The sequence below is a fragment of the Nerophis ophidion genome, linkage group LG06, assembly GCF_033978795.1.
Source record: "Nerophis ophidion isolate RoL-2023_Sa linkage group LG06, RoL_Noph_v1.0, whole genome shotgun sequence".
Classification (NCBI taxonomy): Eukaryota; Metazoa; Chordata; class Actinopteri; order Syngnathiformes; family Syngnathidae; genus Nerophis; species Nerophis ophidion.
The window spans coordinates 60850284-60869357 of record NC_084616.1 but is presented as its reverse complement, the minus strand read 5'-3'; the positions used below and the strand labels follow the sequence as shown (position 1 = coordinate 60869357).

The 19074-nt window shown below is 40.1% G+C and overlaps 1 protein-coding gene across 1 annotated transcript; it reads left to right on the top strand.

The window, feature by feature from the left end:
• The first annotated feature begins 1928 nt into the window (after nucleotides 1–1928).
• Nucleotides 1929–19061, top strand: rbm10 (RNA binding motif protein 10). Its single transcript, XM_061904467.1, has 24 exons — nucleotides 1929–2151; nucleotides 2561–2618; nucleotides 2691–2869; nucleotides 2955–3061; nucleotides 4200–4364; nucleotides 4458–4527; nucleotides 5653–5726; nucleotides 6373–6459; nucleotides 6532–6592; nucleotides 6664–6828; nucleotides 9048–9208; nucleotides 9293–9390; nucleotides 9514–9601; nucleotides 12226–12403; nucleotides 12506–12606; nucleotides 12690–12771; nucleotides 12864–12955; nucleotides 13049–13243; nucleotides 13406–13552; nucleotides 17884–17937; nucleotides 18044–18238; nucleotides 18358–18390; nucleotides 18490–18545; nucleotides 18669–19061. Exons 1-24 carry the CDS (start codon nucleotides 1944–1946, stop codon nucleotides 18757–18759), a joined length of 2745 nt encoding a protein of 914 aa, XP_061760451.1. The 5' UTR covers nucleotides 1929–1943; the 3' UTR covers nucleotides 18760–19061.
• The last annotated feature ends 13 nt before the right edge of the window (nucleotides 19062–19074 follow it).

The window sequence follows — 19074 nt, the reverse complement described above, 5'->3', positions numbered from 1 at the left end:
CACTTGATGGTTGCTGGTTAGCGCCTTGCATGGCAGCTCCCTCCATCAGTGTGTGAATGGGTAAATGTGGAAGTAGAGTCAAAGCGCTTTGAGTACCTTGAAGGTAGAAAAGCGCTATACAAGTACAACCCATTTATTTATTTATTTATATATCACTGATGAAATATCAACATTGCAACACATCCCAATACGGCCGGTTTAGTTTACTAAATTACAATTTTAAATTTCCCGCGGAGTTTCTTGTTGAAAACGTTGCGGAATGATGTCGCGTGTTTGTGACGTTATTGGTTGGAGGGGACATTTTATCCCAGCACCAGTTACGGCTAAAATTTGTCTCTTTTCATCGCATAATTACACAGTATTCTGGACATTTGTGTTGCTGAATCTTTGGCAATTTGTTCAATTAATAATGGAGACTATAAATAAGAATGCTGTTGGTTATAAGCGGTGGATTGCAGCTGCCATTAGCACCGAGACACAGCCGGTGTTTCTTTGTTTTTGTTCAATCAATCAATCAATATTTATTTATATAGCCCTAAATCACAAATGTCTCAAAGGACTGTACAAACCACTACGACTACGACATCCTCGGAAGAACCCACATAAGGGCAAGGAAAACTCTCACCCAGTGGGACGCCAGTGACAATGATGACTATGAGAACCTTGGAGAGGACCTCATATGATAATGATCTCAGCGTCGTTAGTGGACAAAATGAAGCGAATTTTAGCGATATTACGGAGATGAAAGAAGGCCGTTTTAGTAACGCTTTTAATGTGTGACTCAAAGGAGAGAGTTGGGTCGAAGATAATACCCAGATTCTTTACAGAGTCGCCTTGTTTAATTGTTTGATTGTCAAATGTTACAGTTGTATTATTAAATAGAGGTCGGTGTCAAGCAGGACCGATAATCAGCATTTCCGTTTTTTTGGCGTTGAGTTGCAAAAAGTTAGCGGACATCCATTGTTTAATTTCATTAAGACACGCCTCCAGCTGACTAGAGTCCGGCGTGTTGGTCAGCTTTAGGGGCATGTAGAGTCGGGTGTCATCAGCATAACAGTGAAAGCTAACACCGTGTTTGCGTATGACGTCACCCAGCGGCAGCATGTAGATGCTGAAGAGTGCAGGGCCAAGGACTGAACCCTGGGGAACTCCACACGTTACCTTAGTTGTGAAACTTTAACAGAGCGGTCAAGCGAACATGTTTCTCTATGTCAACTAGCAAGTTTTTGGATGGGGAAATTGTCGGCTCTTACGGGAGACTTTAGTGGATTATGGGACCTTCTCCTGCAGCTGTCAAAAAGGCAGCTGTGATCTTGGATCCACATCGGCTTCTCTCTGAGACACTGGCGTTCACCGCAGCCATCCGACTTTCAGGTATGACTTCATAATATCACTAAAATACTATTAACACAATAAGCAGATAAGGGATTTTCCAGAATTATCCTAGTAAATGTGTCTACTTACATCTGAAACGCTACCACTGCCACCGCCTGGAGCCGTCTTTTTTTGTTTGTTTATTTAAGTGCCTCACTCTAACTTTCCTCATCCACAAATCTGTTTTCCTCGCTCAAATATATGGGGAAATGTGCGCTTTCTCGGTCCAAATAGCTCTTGCTGCTGGAGGCTATGATTATAAACAATTTGAGGATGTGAGGAGCCCTCACACCGGTGACGTCACACGCACATCGTCTGCTACTTCCGGTACAGGCGAGGCTTTTTTTATTAGCCACCAAAAGTTGTGAACTTTATCGTCAATGTTCTCTACTAAATCCTTTCAGCAAAATATGGCAATATCGCGAAATTATCAAATATGACACATAGAATGGACTTGCTATCCCCTTTTAAATAAGACAATTTCATTTCAATAGGGCTTTAACAGACGTGTTTGCATCTGGAACTATGAACATGGAAATACCTCTGGGCCTCACGCTTGCGCGGCGGTGATGGGCAGGCAGCTCAGCCTCTTTCATTCGTCCAATCATCGTCGACTTCAAGTGAGCTGCTGTCCACTCAGACCAGCGCTTTGGCACTGCTCCCGCCCACTGGAATGTTACCCTACCGAGGCCATTTTATCGTGTTTGCTCGAAATAAACAACATTTATTCTGTTTTGGCGACTGTGCTTGAACTTTTGTCGGCTGCATTAAAAGCTGGTAAGTGTTCCCGTCATCACATATGTCTGTTGTAATGTCAGCTACGACGATTGATAACCGCTGTAAATAACTTGCTAGCATTGCTCAGGCGAGCTAGCTTGTGGGCTAACGTGACCGCCACACGTCATTGTTAAAGACGCTTTTGGAGCTGTTGATGGGTCTTTTGTGTTCCTCTTAGTGATACAAGTCTGCACTTTTATGATTTCCCATTATGTATCGTGTATTATTACTGGACGTAGTTAAGCCGGGGACGTGGTTAAAAGTTCCCCAAGTGTTGAGTACCTAGTTGCAGTATAAAAGGTAAGAGGCAAGTCACCTGAGTGCGCACCTTAGGTAAAACTGCTCTTTCACCACAATGTCTGTTATACACCTTTGATGAATTGTTTGGAAACTGGTGTCGTACTTTCAGGTTATTTATGCTGGGACTTAGAATATCGTCGGTGGATCAATATGGACCCTGAGGGAAGGTGAGTAATGTTTTGAGAGATCTCCTCAGATCTGTCACACGAGTTCTTCAAAGCATCATCTGTCTTCAACAGAGGTGGGCGAGGCGATCGCATGGGTCGATATTACAACCGCCATTATGACCACCACTTTCGGGAAATGGACTACCGGGGTTATGGCCCAGACGAGGAGGATGCAGAAGCAGAATATCATGCCAGAATAGACGAGGGCAGACCCTATATTCACAATGAAGCACCGCTGGATATCCTACCAGGTCAGCCAGGATTTCCAAAAGGAATGAGTAAGGGGAAACATATTCGAGGCTTTGCTGACAACCCTTCTCTACTTCCTATATTTAGGAAGTAGAGAAGACAACTGGGGTTGTGGTGGGACCCGTGTACGGATGGATCACAACACCCGGCACCAAGAGGAGCACAGAATCTCCTACGTAACGGGGATGAGAAAGGTAAGCCAATACCAGAGTTGCTACTTTTAAAGGCCTACTGAAATGAGATTTTCTTATTTAAACGGGGATGGCAGGTCCATTCTATGTGTCATACTTGATCATTTCGCGATATTGCCATATTTTTGCTGAAAGGATTTAGTAGAGAACACCCATGATAAAGTTCTCAACTTTCGGTGCTAAGAGAAATGCCCTGCCTCTACCGGAAGTCGCAGACCATGAGGTCACCCGTGTGATGGCTCCTCACATATTCACATTGTTTTTAATGGGAGCCTCCAACAAAAAGTGCTATTCGGACCGAGAAAACGACAATTTCGCCATTAATTTGAGCGAGGATGAAAGATTTGTGTTTGGGGATTCTGATAGCAACGGAATAGAAAAAAAAACGCGATTGCATTGGGACGGATTCCGATGTTTTTAGACACATTTACTAGGTTAATTATGGGAAATCCCTTATCTTTCTATTGTGTTGCTAGTGTTTTAGTGAGTTTAATAATTCCTGATAGTCGGAAGGGTGTCTCCACGGGTGTGTTGACGCGCAGTTTCTCAGGGGAGTCGATGGCAGCTATGGACAGCACAAGCTCAGCTTTTCTCCGGTAAGAACTGACTTTTTAACCACAATTTTCTCACCGAAACTTGCTGGTTGACATTTGGTAGGGATCCATGTTGGCTTGACCGCGCTCTGATCCATAGGAAAGCTTCACCTCCGGGAATTTTAAACAAGGTGTGGCTAAAGGCTAAAGCTTCCCAACTCCATCTTTCTATTGTGACTTCTCCAATATTAATTGAACAAATTGCAAAAGATTCAGCAACACAGATGTCCAAAATACTGTATAATTATACCGTTAAAGCAGACGACTTTTAGCTGTGTGTGTGCTTGCAGCCCTCATACTTCCTAAAAACCTGTGACGTCTTGCGTACACATCATCATTACACGACGTTTCGAAGACAAAACTCCCGGGAAATTTAAAATTGTAATTTAGTAGACTAAAAAGGCCGTATTGGCATGTATTGCAATGTTAATATTTCATCATTGATATATAAAGTATCAGACTGCGTGGTGGGTAGTAGTGGGTTTCAGTAGGCCTTTAACAACCTACTTTTTTTTTGTCTTACTTGTTGTCAATCTTGATATATACAGGGGTTTGCAGTTAAGCCAGAGGACCACGGTTGTAGCTCTGACCTGCATCTGTCTCAAGAGGAGTTGGAGCAAAGGGACCAGGATTACCGTGGTGATATGGACTGTCAGAAGCCTAGCAACATAATAATGCTTCGTTTGCTCCCACCTAATGCCACGGCGAATGAGGTTTGTGAATGTCGTATGTTGCCGTTTTTGTTTTCTGCTCCATTTGGATGTTACGCACAGTAGTGTTAGTGGTTAATAAAAATATGTCCGCAGATCAGGGCAATACTTCAGGAGCAGCGAATCCAACCTAAGGAAGTTCGGCTCATGAGGAATAAATCCTCAGGTGAGAACTTGTCTATTGCCCCTTTTGATTTTCACACTCATCCCATGCCAGTATTAGGTATTAATTTGCTTATTATTCTTTCACTCTTTTTATAGCAGTAAAAAAATGTTGGCTTACGAAACACTTCATTAGATGACCTTCCTAGTTTGATCAAATCTAAATCAAGAGATTTGGCTTACATTTTGTATTTATGAAGACAATAATGATGCCATATCTCAGTTGTTTGGTGGATGATTGTGGGCAGAATAATAATCCTTCACATTAGTAAGAAATCAAGATAAATGAAAGGTGGCAAGTGACGCTCAGCAAAGTGAATGGGTACTGCAGAAGGACTGTAGTTTGTTCTAAAGCAATCATACAGTGCATATTTTAACTTTTTTTGGAAGGGGCATGTCTTCATTATCACACATCCAGAGACAGCAGAGGACTGTATCACCGTTTTCTAAAAGTAAAGCTTACAATGAGCAATAGGTTGTAGTTTTTATCCATATGCCTTTTTTTCCTTCTTCACTCATCTCTCAAACATTAGTTTGTCCTATTTGTGTGACTGAGTACATCAACAAAGTTCACAAACTTTGTTGATCACCCAATAATAAAGTAGCTGATGGTCAGTGTGACCGTTGTGCTAAACTGACTCAGCCACACTCACAGGCATCCACAATGCGGTTTTCCTCGCCTATTTGTTTTTTGGATAAATTACACGTAATTAATTACTTAATGTATTACACTAGCTTTACCACCAAAAATCTGCATTACTTAACCTCTCAGTATGTGGATGTTGTCAGTTAATAAACTAGCAAATAAAAACTATCAACATGTTGCCAGATAATTGCACTGTTTCTTGTGTTACATGTGGGTCAGCCTTAAATTGAGGAGTGAGTAGGAGTTTCTCTCTTTCTCCCTCCTTTTCTTGACCGCACTGAGAAACCTTGCATCTTCCTTACTGTGCAGTCTTAAAACTGTCTCCTTGCTATCAAGCTTCTTCATTCCAAGGGAGAGCGGTTATTTATTTTTATGAGTGCTGATACAGGGTCTCTCTCTCCTCTGTACATAAAGCACTAACCCCTCACTGCGTTGTTATGTTGTTGTTGTTATTCGGTAACCATGGCGCTGGGCGGTGTCCAGGTCAGAGCCGAGGATTCGCCTTCGTCGAGTTTAATCTCATACAGGAGGCCACCTGCTGGATGGAGACCAACCAGGTCACTCTCCCTAACACACATTGCACACACACGTATACCTGTATGAAATGGGCAAGACAAATGTACTGTCACATCACTATTGCTTCATATGAGAATATAGCATGCTATTTGATCAAGAAGAATATTTTTTTTAACCGGTATGTTGTAATTACATATCTTAACACTTCACTGTTACAAAAATCTAAAAGTGGGTGAATTACACTTCAAAACATAACTTATTGGTTCCAACACTACTTTTGAGTACTATGTTCTTACTTTTTTAATATATGTGGAATGGGATTGTATCTATACCAAAATTCTTCTTCATCTTGATCACCTACCAATATTACATGGTCAAGACATACCTTTTGTGTAAAAGAAGAAGATGGTGTAAGGGAGAGGTGATGTCTACATTACTGTGAGAAAATTTCCCCTTTAAGGGGGGGGGGCACAGTGAAATAAAATATACAGGACATCAACTCTTTCCTAAAGCTGAAGGTTCCTATTCTTGTGTGTCCTCTGTCTTTCAAACTCAATCCAAGTTTCTTTCTCTCTCTCGTCCCCCAAATTCAATCTCATTTCGGAGATGAGGGCTTACTCTGTGTGTGGCCTAATAATCGCTTATAGTCATCCACTTTTCCCCTCCCCCTCTCTACTTATTTTTTAGGGTTTGCTGTTCATTCTGGGACATCGAGTGTCAATGCACTACAGCAACCCTAAACCACGCGGCAACGAGGACTGGCTTTGCAACAAGGTTGTGCTTGGATAAAATAGTACACGTTTGTGTCTGATTTTTCTGTTAACAAAAAGTCCTGTATTATTTCAGTGTGGTGTACAAAACTTTAAGAGGAGGGAAAGGTGCTTTAAGTGCAGTGCACCCAAATCCGGTAAAGATGAACATGTCTGTGTTGTTTCTCCGTGCAAAATAGCACATGCTAAATTATGTATTCTTTCACAGAAGCTGAGCTGAAGTTGCCACAGTCGCAAAAAGATTTTGCTCATAGTCTTAAGAAGGAGGAAGCCCAAGGCTTGCTGCCCCTTCCAGCACCCTTTGACTGCTCTGGTCTTTCTGTCCACCCTGGCCAAGTTACACAGCATGCTGATGGTGCACTTGCCAATGACAGTAAGTTATATGGTTTACAGTAAAGACAACTGTTTAAAATCAAGTTGTGTTTTCTATTTAATGATATCAGTAGACGGCCAAGAGGAGCAGACCAGCTATTTCATGTATTAAACTGTGGAATTATTACTAAAAGTCTACACACGGCAGAAACCCCAAATCTGCTTATTTACAAAAATGTTCAGACATCTAAAACCCTGCACACTTTATAGATGTGACCTGGCAGAGACATGTCATGCCCTCCCCATGCCTCAAATGCACCATATAAGGTCAAGTGACTTACACATGCATTGTGCATATTTGAGGACCCTTGTTTTGCGTTGTTCTCTCATTATACAATAAAGAAGAAGCGATATTTCACAGAGATGAGTGTGGATGCACAAAAACATCTTATTTGAAGGACACCGTGAGAGCATAATAGATCAAATAAATATAAAGATATTACTTGCAATGATATAGCTTAAATGTTGCTCCCCAATGACATTTACAACCTCCTTTTTGCATGTCTGTAAACAGTTTGTGAACAGCAGAGGGTTAGGAGGCTGGCCAACAGCCTGTACAGGGATGCCTCTAAACAAAAGTTTGAACAAAATCAAATTCAAGTTGTTCGGAAACCGTAAAGTACAAATAAATGTCAAACCCACAATTGATATCAGAAATTGAAAGAACCTATGAAAGTACATTTTTGGGTGTGGTATTGGATCACAAGCTGTGCTGGAAGGCTCACATCAAATATCTGACTAGTATAATAATGAAAAGTATTGTAATCCTCAGAAAAATAAAACACATCTTAAACCATAAAATTCTTGCACACTATATATTGTACACTATTTCCATATCTTAATTACTGTTTGTGAGTCGAGGGTAACACAAAGGCACATTACAATAGTTATCCACATTACAAAAAGATAATTGAGAATAATAAACAATGTTGACTATCGAGAACACACAAATGTACACTTTATGAAGTCACAAATAATGACATTTATGGAGCTGTAATTTATAAAGCAAGAAATAATCTACTGCCATTAAATATCCAAAACATTTTCAAAACGGAGAAAATATAATTTGAGTAAAATGAATCCAAGACAGCCATGTGTTAATTCAACTCTTAAAAGTACATGCGTATCAGTTTGTGGGGTGACTTTGTGTAATCCGTTGCATTAGGAAATCGAACCAAGCAGTGACAACATTCAATTTGAAAAGAAATTCAAAAAAAGATTCTTCATTTACAACAAAGAGGAGGAAACATAAAGTATCTTAAGAATATATTTTATATGTCGAAACAACATTTCATGTTTGTTTTATTTGTATTTTGAATATTCATGAATGTAATTTATTTATATATATATATATAAATATATACAATATAATTTAGTTTTTTTTTTTTTTTTGTCATGAAAAAGGGATGTTTTTGTCATGAAAAAGGGAGGTTTTTGTGGTTTGAGCACTAATTGTAAGTGTATATTGTGTTTTTTATGTTGATTTAATGAAAACATTTTTTGTATTTTTTTTTTTTTTTTTTTAAATACAAATTAATAAAAAATTCTTCTGCGGCCCGATTGGTATCGGGCCGCAGAAGAATTGGGTTGAGGACCACTGCCTTAAACCCTATAATTGATTTGATAACTTGAATATTCAAATTATCAATGGTCAAAACAGGATGCCATACGTAATAATTTTCTTTCTGCAACCATGAGGATTAATCAATTTGTACTCCTTAATCATGTTGATGACCACATATAATAGAGGCTATTAGATTTAATTAACAAATTTTATCAGTCAGTGTAATGCAAAATAGTAAGACCTTCTACAAATGTATTTTTTTAAATATGACTGGATAATGAATGCAATGATTGATTAAACAGCTGAAAAGAAAACAGTTAATCAATTTAAGACACAAGTGTTTTTATTTTTGATAAACTTCCATTGGATAGGATCAAAATGTATTTTTCACTGTGTTTCCTGCCTGCATGTCTCCAAAAAGTGCGTATGCCAGGTACGAAGTTAGCGGACTGGTGCGTACATTCTCACAACAATTTGTGTTTTTATAAGTCATTTAATTGGCTTTGAAAACAATGATTGCACTTTTTTGACTCTGTTTTGTGCATTGGGAAGCTTTATTGGCGTGGTGCCTGATATTAGCTAGTTTTTATCCAAAAATGTAACTCATGTATTTATTTGTACAATGACCAAAATAATATTTTCCCCCTCAACACCAGCTCTAATACTGAGAAATCTTGGACCCCACACCTCAGTGGAAGCCATTCTCTCTTCTTTATCGTCATTTGCCACGCTGTCACCCTCCAACATTCGCCTCATCAAGGACAAACAAACACATCTCAACAGGGGCTTTGCTTTTCTTCAGCTGGCCACAATTGTGGTAAGAAACATCATAGGTAGAAATTAACCTGTCACCCATTCGGCTGGACACGCTGTTACCCACTTCACTGTAATTTGTCCTTAGGAGGCTTCCCAGCTGCTCCAGATCTTGCAGGCACTTCAACCACCTCTCTCTATTGATGGGAAGGTTACTGTGGTGGAGTTTGCCAAAGGTTCTAAACGGTAGGGCCTGTGGTGCTTGCAATACAACCAATGTGGCAAATATGTTTAAGTAAATCATTCTCTAACAGAAAGACCGTTATCTATTTTTTCCATTATAATTGTGTCTTCCCCCACTCTTCTCAGAGATGTCTTTTTGACAGATGGCAATAAAGTAAATGTGGCCACAGTGGCTAGCACAGCAATTGCTGCAGCACAATGGGCTGTCACACAGGTAATTTAAAGCAGACCTGCCAGTATTGCAACATACATTTCAATGTACACACAAATGCAGGTATTTTTTTTAAACCAATTTTCTTTGGCTTTGTTTACACATACTGTGATTCATGAAAATATAATTTTTCAAAACCTCTGCTTGCAGTAAAGAGAATACTCATTACTTACTATATAAAAGAAAACTGAAATTTTGCCCATCAAACTCAATAACACACACATATTTCCTATTTCTGTGCTTTCCCAAATAATGAAAACCTGCCAGCATGAGGTGGCTTATAATGCATGTAGTGGAAATTATTTTTTTCCGCCTAAAAAGCCCTTAAAAAACACCAAACGTTTTATATAACCATGTAGTAACGGCCCATACATGAGAGGTGTAATATAATATTTTTGTAATTACCGTAACTTTTTCCCTGGACACATGGATTTCACGCATAGCAATAAAAGCTCCTTTTGTCAACAACAGCAGAATGAACATGTTCTGTCTTTGCTAGCACTCATTATGGCAGACTTTGAGAGCTGTTGTCGACAATTACTTTGGACCAAAAATTATGCAGATATGAGAAAACACAAAACCATTCTTATAGCGTTATCATGTAGCACTAGTGTAAAGCATGTCCTCACCAAAATAAAAGCATAACAAAACAGTTACTTTAATTTCCCTCTCTCCTTGGAATGCTCTCTGAAGGTCCAGTTGTATCTTTCAGCACAAAATATGTGATTTTCTTTGAGCTGGTAAATTCAGAATAGTCCTCAGGGAAGAAAAGCTTCAAGCAAACCAGCAATTTGCTGAGTTTTTCTAGCAATGCCGTCGGTTCTATGAGCTAGTATACACTACTGCAGTCGGTCCTGATTTTTTATTTGCCGTGTGAAGTTAAAAAAAATTACCAACTGCTCTGCTTATTGCAACCACATTCAACTGTACATGTGCGAGTCATGATTTATATAACTTAACTTTAACTTTTCCAAACCCAAAGGTGATGCAGCATCTCCACGAGCGAAGTTCATTTTCAAGATGCCGTGTCATTACGCTAGAAAAGGAGTTCCTCTGTGTTTGCTCTTACAATAACAATTACCATTTACCATTTGACATACCTTAATTAATATGTAGGTCAGGGAATGTAAATAGAGCACTGTTTGTGTTTTTTGGATCTTTATTAAGAGGACTTTATAGGTAAAATACGTGAAACGCTATTACCTGCTTTTCACTAACTAGAACGCACAGAAATGGGGAAGACTTGTGTTTTTATCTCACTTAAGAATTGGACAAAATGATGGATGATGGGCAAAATTACCAAAATTTTCAGTGTTTCTTCAAGGGGGAACTGCACTTTTTAAAAATGATTTTGCCTATTGATCAATCATTATGAGAGACAAGAACACATATTTATAATTTGTTTGCATACCAAAAATCATGAGATGGGGGTGTTACCTTTGAAGCCTTCTAATAGTATCCTAAAATCTCCATAATGTTGTTTATACATGCAGTAGGTATGTATATAATGTAGTAAGACAAGTTCTTGTACAATATTTACCGTATTTTGGTCATGTTAAGCATTACCGGAACTCATTTTCCTGGGCGCATTGATTTTATGGCTCTGAGTAGTGGAATTCCTACATCCGTCAACAAAGGCGAGTGTTCCTACTTCTCGGAACAAACTTATGTTAACATTTTTTGGACAAGTGAGGATTTACAACTTTATATTTTTGAAGCTAAATATACAGATGATGAACTGATTGTTATAGAAGCTCGATGGAATCGATGGAAGCTTCTTGTATCAGGCAAGGAGGACACTGCTCAAAGAAAGACTGTTTGTCCTAACAAACCCTGCAGTGATATAATCTTTTTCCACCTCCTGTACCCAAAATTAACTGGAAACAATGTCCCGTGTCTGCTGTTTTTCTTTATTGATTGATTGATAATTTTATTAGTAGATTGCACAGTTCAGTACATATTCCGTACAATTGACCACTAAATGGTAACACCCCAATAAGTTTTTCAACTTGTTTAAGTCGGGGTCCACGTTAATCAATTCATGGACCAAACAGACAACTGTCCATTGAGTGAGAATACATGCAGTACATCATGCTTGATGGTACAACTACTGTACATACACTGTTGAGCTAGCTGTGTATAAACAACAATGAAATGTGGGCCAATACTTTGCAAATACTGAATATGAGTGTTCATATTTTTCAATTAGTACAGATTGGTGTCCTGTCGTATTGTGTTGTGTATTACAAACTCAAAAGCCATTAAGCTGCTGAAAGTCATCTTACTTTTTACTAATGCTGTAGCACCGTGAGTGTCTCTATGAGCAAGGCAAAGTGCTACTACGCTCAACAGTTTCTCCGTGTTCGCTCTTACAATAACAATTTTTGTTATTCAGGTTACTGAACATGAATAAAGTATTGTAGTTAAGTGGCAGAATTAAATGCTTACACTGTCTGCATCTTACACACTTATTTTTTGAATGAAAAAAACATGTGTTCTTGTCCCTCATACAAATTATGAATAGGCAAATTTAAAAAAAAAAGTTCAGTTCCCCTAAAAAGTATCTAAAAGCTGTTGGAGTTACATCACATTGTATTGTCATCTGTGCTTGTGTTTCTTCTTCTCAGGCTGCACAAAATGGTTCAGGTGGAGGCCATAGTACAGAATATACTGAGCTGTATCCCCAGCGAGCAGCTGTAAAATACAGTCAGGGCAGAAATGATTACTCCTTGCCAAATGGCCTATCTACATTGGCCTGTCCAGGAACAACCATAATGGGGGGTTCTACAGGACAAACTACTCCAGGTTGATATCACATGTTGAGAAATTTCCCATATGGTCTGTGATTATGTTCATTTGACTTTAACATATTCTTTAAATGTGTGTTTGCATAAACCGCAACTGCAGTTATTCCATCATTGACACCTGGTGTAGCTCTTATGCAGCAGCTTCCTCAAAGTGCTCCAGCTGCTGTCGTCAAAACCGCTTCTGCCAAAACAGCTAGCCAGGTATCATTTGCTTATCTGTCATTGCCTATGGTATTGCATTGCTTCAACTTTGTCATTACAGTATGTGATTTGTGTATTTCTAGGTTGAAATAGTTGGAAAACCAATACAAGCTGGCTGCAGCCAGCCTGCAACACCAGGCACTGAACATGAGCTCCAGCAATATCGTAAGCCTTCTGCGCAAGTCTGAACTAGATGTATAGTAAGCTTTCTGTTTGTCTGCAAGCATGTTGACATATCCTAATTTGTTGTACTGTAGCTTTACCAGATGTATCTACATACCAATATGATGAAAGTTCTGGCTACTATTACGACCCACTGACGGGACTCTATTATGATCCAAACTCACAGGTACAGACTGGTAAATACAAATATATCTGAGCCAGAAGGTAATACCGTGCTTTTTTGGGTCTGTTAATAGCTGTTTATGCCTCTTTTTTGCAGTACTATTACAACCCCCATACTCAGCATTTCATGTACTGGGAGGGAGAGAAGCGCACATACGTTCCTGCACCCTCTGGCCAGTCGAACACAGAAGTTGCTCCCACTGGTGATTGTGCAGCCTCAATAGACTCCACGTTGGCTAACCATGGGAGCAAGGAGAAAAAAGATAAACCCAAGAGTAAAACTGCTCAACAGGTACCTTATCTCCTAATTACTATTAGAATTAAAATGATTGCAGCCTTTGCCTTTTTTTGGATTTCATTTCTATGTCAATTCATTGTCTGAACAATACACATGATTAATGACACACAAAAGGTTTGATGGAATGCAACCACTGTGTTGGTTTTGTGTTAATAGATTGCCAAAGATATGGAGCGATGGGCCAAGACTCTCAACAGACACAAGGAGAACATGCGTTCTGTGTCATCCTCCCCTGCAGCTGGATCCACAGATCGTAGAGAATCTGCCAGTGCTGATGCAGGCTATGCTGTTCTGGAGAAAAAGGTTTGACATTGTTACATGTACAGTAACTTCCATGCTTGAACAGAGCCTTTAAAATTGGGGTCATGACTGAGTAAAGCTTATGAAGCATATAGTAGATGTATTGAATATGAGGAAGGAATTACAGATGTGACGCTTCCAAACAAGTCAGGGCTTTGGAATGGCTCTTTCAAGTAAACGATGAGAACCGATTGTTGTAATTTGTTCACTTGAGAGCCGTTGTTAATGCAAATTGTCCACGCTGCCCTCTCATAATCAGAAACAAAAGCTTTATCAATCAATCAATCAATGTTTACTTATATAGCCCTAAATCACTAGTGTCTCAAAGGGCTGCACAAACCACCATGACATCCTCGGTAGGCCCACATAAGGGCAAGGAAAACTCACACCCAGTGGGACGTCGGTGACAATAATGACCCAGTGGGACGTCGGTGACAATAATGACTATGAGAACCTTAGAGAGGAGGAAAGCAATGGATGTCGAGCGGGTCTAACATGATACTGTGAAAGTTCAATCCACAATGGATCCAACACAGTCGCGAGAGTCCAGTCCAAAGCGGATCCAACACAGCAGCGAGAGTCCCGTTCACAGCGGAGCCAGCAGGAAACCATCCCAAGCGGAGGCGGATCAGCAGCGCAGAGATGACCCCAGCCGATACACAGGCAAGCAGTACATGGGCACCGGATCGGACCGGACCCCCTCCACAAGGGAGAGTGGGACATAGAAGAAAAAGAAAAGAAACGGCAGATCAACTGGTCTAAAAAGGGAGTCTATTTAAAGGCTAGAGTATACAAATGAGTTTTAAGGTGAGACTTAAATGCTTCTACTGCGGTGGCATCTCGAACTGTTACCGGGAGGGCATTCCAGAGTACTGGAGCCCGAACGGAAAACGCTCTATAGCCCGCAGACTTTTTTTGGGCTTTGGGAATCACTAACAAGCCGGAGTCCTTTGACCGCAGATTTCTTGCCGGGACATATGGTACAATACAATCGGCAAGATAGGATGGAGCTAGACCGTGTAGTATTTTATACGTAAGTAGTAAAACCTTAAAGTCACATCTTAAGTGCACAGGAAGCCAGTGCAGGTGAGCCAGTACAGGCGTAATGTGATCAAACTTTCTTGTTCTTGTCAAAAGTCTAGCAGCCGCATTTTGTACCAACTGTAATCTTTTAATGCTAGACATGGGGAGACCCGAAAATAATACGTTACAGTAGTCGAGGCGAGACGTAACAAACGCATGGATAATGATCTCAGCGTCTTTAGTGGACAGAATGGAGCGAATTTTAGCGATATTACGGAGATGAAAGAAGGCCGTTTTAGTAACGCTTTTAATGTGTGCCTCAAAGGAGAGAGTTGGGTCGAAGATAATACCCAGATTCTTTACCGTGTCGCCTTGTTTAATTGTTTGGTTGTCAAATGTTAGAGTTGTATTATTAAATAGAGTTCGGTGTCTAGCAGGACCGATAATCAGCATTTCCGTTTTTTTGGCGTTGAGTTGCAAAAAGTTAGCGGACATCCATTGTTTAATTTCATTTATTGGCTTTAATTATTGAAGGAGTAATGACATCGCCAAGTTAGTCGTCTCAGAAGGGTCTATTCATGTGAAACCTGTCATGTGCAAGCACTCATGAGCAGGAAGTTAACTTAAGGGAGGAGTTTAAAAAGCACATGAAATCACTGGAGTCTTTTAGCCGCTGTATTCGGTATTACAAAGAGATATTAACAACTGGAAGAAAACAAAATGAACAAAAGTCAAAGGAAACACAGCATTTGAATTAAGGATGTCCCGATCCAGGTTTTTGCACTTCCGATCCGATACCGATAATGGCCGATACTGGCCTATCCGAGCATGTATTAAAGTTTAAAGTTATTTAGCCTACTTAGTTGTCAGATTCATGCTGAAAAGGATTTTAGTACTCTTGATAACAACTAGCCAGCTGAATTAGATGAGTTTGAATAATACACAATAGTTGGTATTCAAGGATAAACACAAAATATCAAAAATTATACATGACAAACAGAAATGGCATCATTAAACAGTAAAAAAGTGAACAGCATAAAGTGCAAATAATGCTGTTAACACTATTAAAAAAACAAAACACACAATCAACCTGAGTGGGATAAAATGTCTATAACTCAGCATCAATTGTTGCTCTTGAACAAGTGTAAACTTAAAATATATATATATATATATATATATATATATATATATATATATATATCCACACACTCCCTTCAATTGTTTGCCCCAGTCAGGGGGGGGCAAACAATTGAAGTCCAAGCATAATGAGGAGATTCTTTCTAACAAAGACGAGCACTTCAAGATGCTCAGGTGTCAGCCTGCTCCTGTGTTCATCTATGAGTGCTAAAAAGCCTCTCACTCGCAAGAGTCATTAAAATGTCTTAGAACTTTACCACCACGCTTGACTTAATTGTGGCATGTTTTACACTCCACCTCTTCATCTTTTTCGTTTTGTAGAGTAAAATAATCCCATACAGCTGACATTTTTACTGTAACTTTTATTCACACGCTGAACGGTTAGAACGCAGACCTGTGAATGTTTTGAAGGTGTGCTGAAAAATGCGGAACGGAGTTTAGGAAGCAGCAGAAGAGTGGAATGTATTATTTAAATCAGTGTGTTGGAAAACACGGACCGGATTTTTTTTTTAAAAACTGGATCTGGATCGGCATTTTCCAATGCCTTGCTGATACGCATTTTTTGGCAAATATCGGCGGCCGATCCGATATAAATATCGGATCGGGACAACCCTAATTTGATTACACTTCCGTGAGGGGAGGGATGATGACAAGCAAGGTATAGTGTTCACGTCACTGTCCCAGAATGGGTAAATGCACCATCTTGTGGAATGTTTGCAGTGGAAACAAAAGCCAAATTAGATTATTATCAATATTTCAAATTAATTCTCATCAATTGCTTGTATTCAGACACGTGACTTTCTCCCGGATGTGAAAACCAGTGGTGGTTAATAAAGCTAAGATGGCTGTTGTACAGCAAGCAGCAAAGTACAAAAGAAGCTTAAATCTTTGAGTAAAAAATCGAACCATGAAAATAAATGACTCCCTGTATTATATTGCATCAAACAAAGAATTGTCGAGTGATATCAAGGATAATAAGTCGGTTGGGTTTTCAGACATATCGAACAGTTGTGCTCCAGCCGCCATTCTAGACAACAAAACAAATGAAAACCTGGAAAAGCATTGAGGTTTACAACTCCCTCAGTCCTTGAACCGCATTGTCCTATATGGCAAATCCACCAAGCTGCACGAGCCTCCCGGCGGCCTCTTGGTGCAATTTAAACTCACCCGCGCCAGAGAGGTTTTAATGTACAGGGTGCGCAGATGTCAAGGTGACCTCGGCAGAAATTGCCGTTAATACCGGGCGGCAGGAAGTGGCAGGCACAAGAAGCCGTTAGCAGAGTGGAGGCAGGACTAAGGCACAAGACTTTTGTGGGTACTGTGGCAATGGGAACGGCAGGCCTTGGCAGCTATCCTAAGCCACGATACATTCTGGCCCGCGGCAAGGAGAAGCATCAACTGGTCCAAGACGATATCAAAGGAAGAGGTGGAAGAAGAACGTTGCAGCAAGATGTTCAGCATGTCCTTGCAAGGGGTGTGGACAAGGTGGGAGCATGTGGAACCTCGCAACCTTACTTGGGCAGAGCTCTTGCAAGCTGAACCTCTGCGCACAAAGTTCCTCATTTAATCTGTGTACGATGTTCCCCCAAGCCAAATCAACCCCACACCTGGTGCCCAACAGACATTGGTGTGATGTGTGCCAGAGGAGGGGCTCCTTGGAGCACATCCTGAGCTGTTGCCAAAAGGCTCTAGGGAAGGGGCGGTATGGCTTGCGCCATGACCAAGTTTTGAAATCTTTGACAGATTCCATCTGCAGAGCAATACACAACAGTCAGTTCCAGATGTCCTCGAAGCTGTCGATTGCCTTCATCAAAGCAAGGCAAAAGGCAAACCTCCGGCTCAACTCATCAGGGGGGCTCCTCTCCACTGCTCCTGACTGGCAGCTCCGAGTTGACCCGGGAAGGCAACTCAAGTTCCCGGCGGACATCGCTACCACTTCACGCCGCCCAGACATGTTGTTAACATCGGAGTCAACCAAGCAAGTAGTGCTACTAGAGCTGACTGTCCCCTGGGAGGACCGGATTGGCAAAACCAATGAGCACACATGCATACATAGGGATATACTGTGTAAAATACATTGGAAAGTTGGCACCCTCTAGTCATCTGTGTAAATGTTGCAAACAACCCTTTTAACTACTTTGCTTTTTTAAATGAAAGTTTTTCTTGTCCGACAGGGGGCGCTTTTGGAAAGGCCTCAAATGTTTTTGGACCAACTCAGACAAACAGAAGTAAGATTAGATTTTGTATAGAAGACTGCAATTATAATTTAATATTTATGCATGTACTATCGCATAACATTACCTCCATGTGTGACTGAGACTTTTTTTTACGTAGTCTTCCCCTACTCAGCACTTGGGTCTTGTCCCAGCCTACAGTGGAGAAAGTGATAGTGAAGAAGAAGGAGCAGAGAAAGATGAGAAGGAAGGGGGACTGACAGACTGGGTGAAAATGGCCTGTCTGCTTTGTAGAAGACAGTTTCCGAGCAAAGAAGCCCTTATTAGGCACCAGCAGCTCTCTGAACTACATAAGGTTTGTTTAGTTTTACGCCACAACGAGACCTAACTAAACTAATTACAATTATAAAATTGGGTGTCTCTAAGTCGCATGCATCATTTAAACTTACTGCTTTTTATCCTTTTTATCTGCAGCAAAATATGGAGCATAGAAAAATGCAGGACGAGGTTGGTTGAACAACATCAATAGACAACTTTGTTTCTACTAATATATCAGAGCGAAAAAGATTGATTTTGATTTTGTATTCTAACTTTTTTTAATCACAGAGACATACAGATGGACTGGAACCTCCTGACTTCAAGAAGAGGAGGTTAAACTCGATGTAAGCATATTGCAGGTTATCATTAGGCTCTTTTTGCAAATATTTTTTCCATGAACCTTTTCTTTTTTTGATGGGGCCACGACTGTATGCAACTGCATTTAAATCTTCTCATTTTTTCTTTAGTGATGCAATCACAGGATCAAGTCTCGGTGCCAGAATGCTTCAAGGTGGTGTGAAAAGGGAGCTTTTGTTGCGCAAAATGCAAATGGAGTAGACAGTGGTCCTGCAATCTTGGACCTTGCGTTCCAGGCAGGACAAAAGACTATCCACTTCTCTATTAATATCACATGTAAATAAAACCTTTAGTTTAACTACACCAGCCCTTGCAGCAGCAGTGGTGGTGAGGGGCATGGTTTTGCACAGAATGCACCTTTTGCTTTCTTCCTGAATTATGCCATTCTTAAGTTCTTGCTTTAGAGCTTGTTTGACAAACAAGCTTTATTAATAGAATTTAGTGTTGTGTCAAGAAATGTATGTATAGATTTTCACTTCATTTAAACACATTTTCTAACAGTCTATGCACCATGAT

What these genes read in the sequence shown, in the direction of transcription:
- rbm10 (XM_061904467.1), top strand. Translation starts at nt 1,944, where the DNA reads ATGGGCAGGCAGCTCAGCCTCTTTCATTCGTCCAATCATCGTCGACTT. An exon ending in TTTGCCAAAGGTTCTAAACG is followed by an intron (nt 9,391 to 9,513) that starts GTAGGGCCTGTG and finishes CACTCTTCTCAG; the next exon opens with AGATGTCTTTTTGACAGATG. An exon ending in ACCAACTCAGACAAACAGAA is followed by an intron (nt 17,938 to 18,043) that starts GTAAGATTAGAT and finishes TTTTTTACGTAG; the next exon opens with TCTTCCCCTACTCAGCACTT.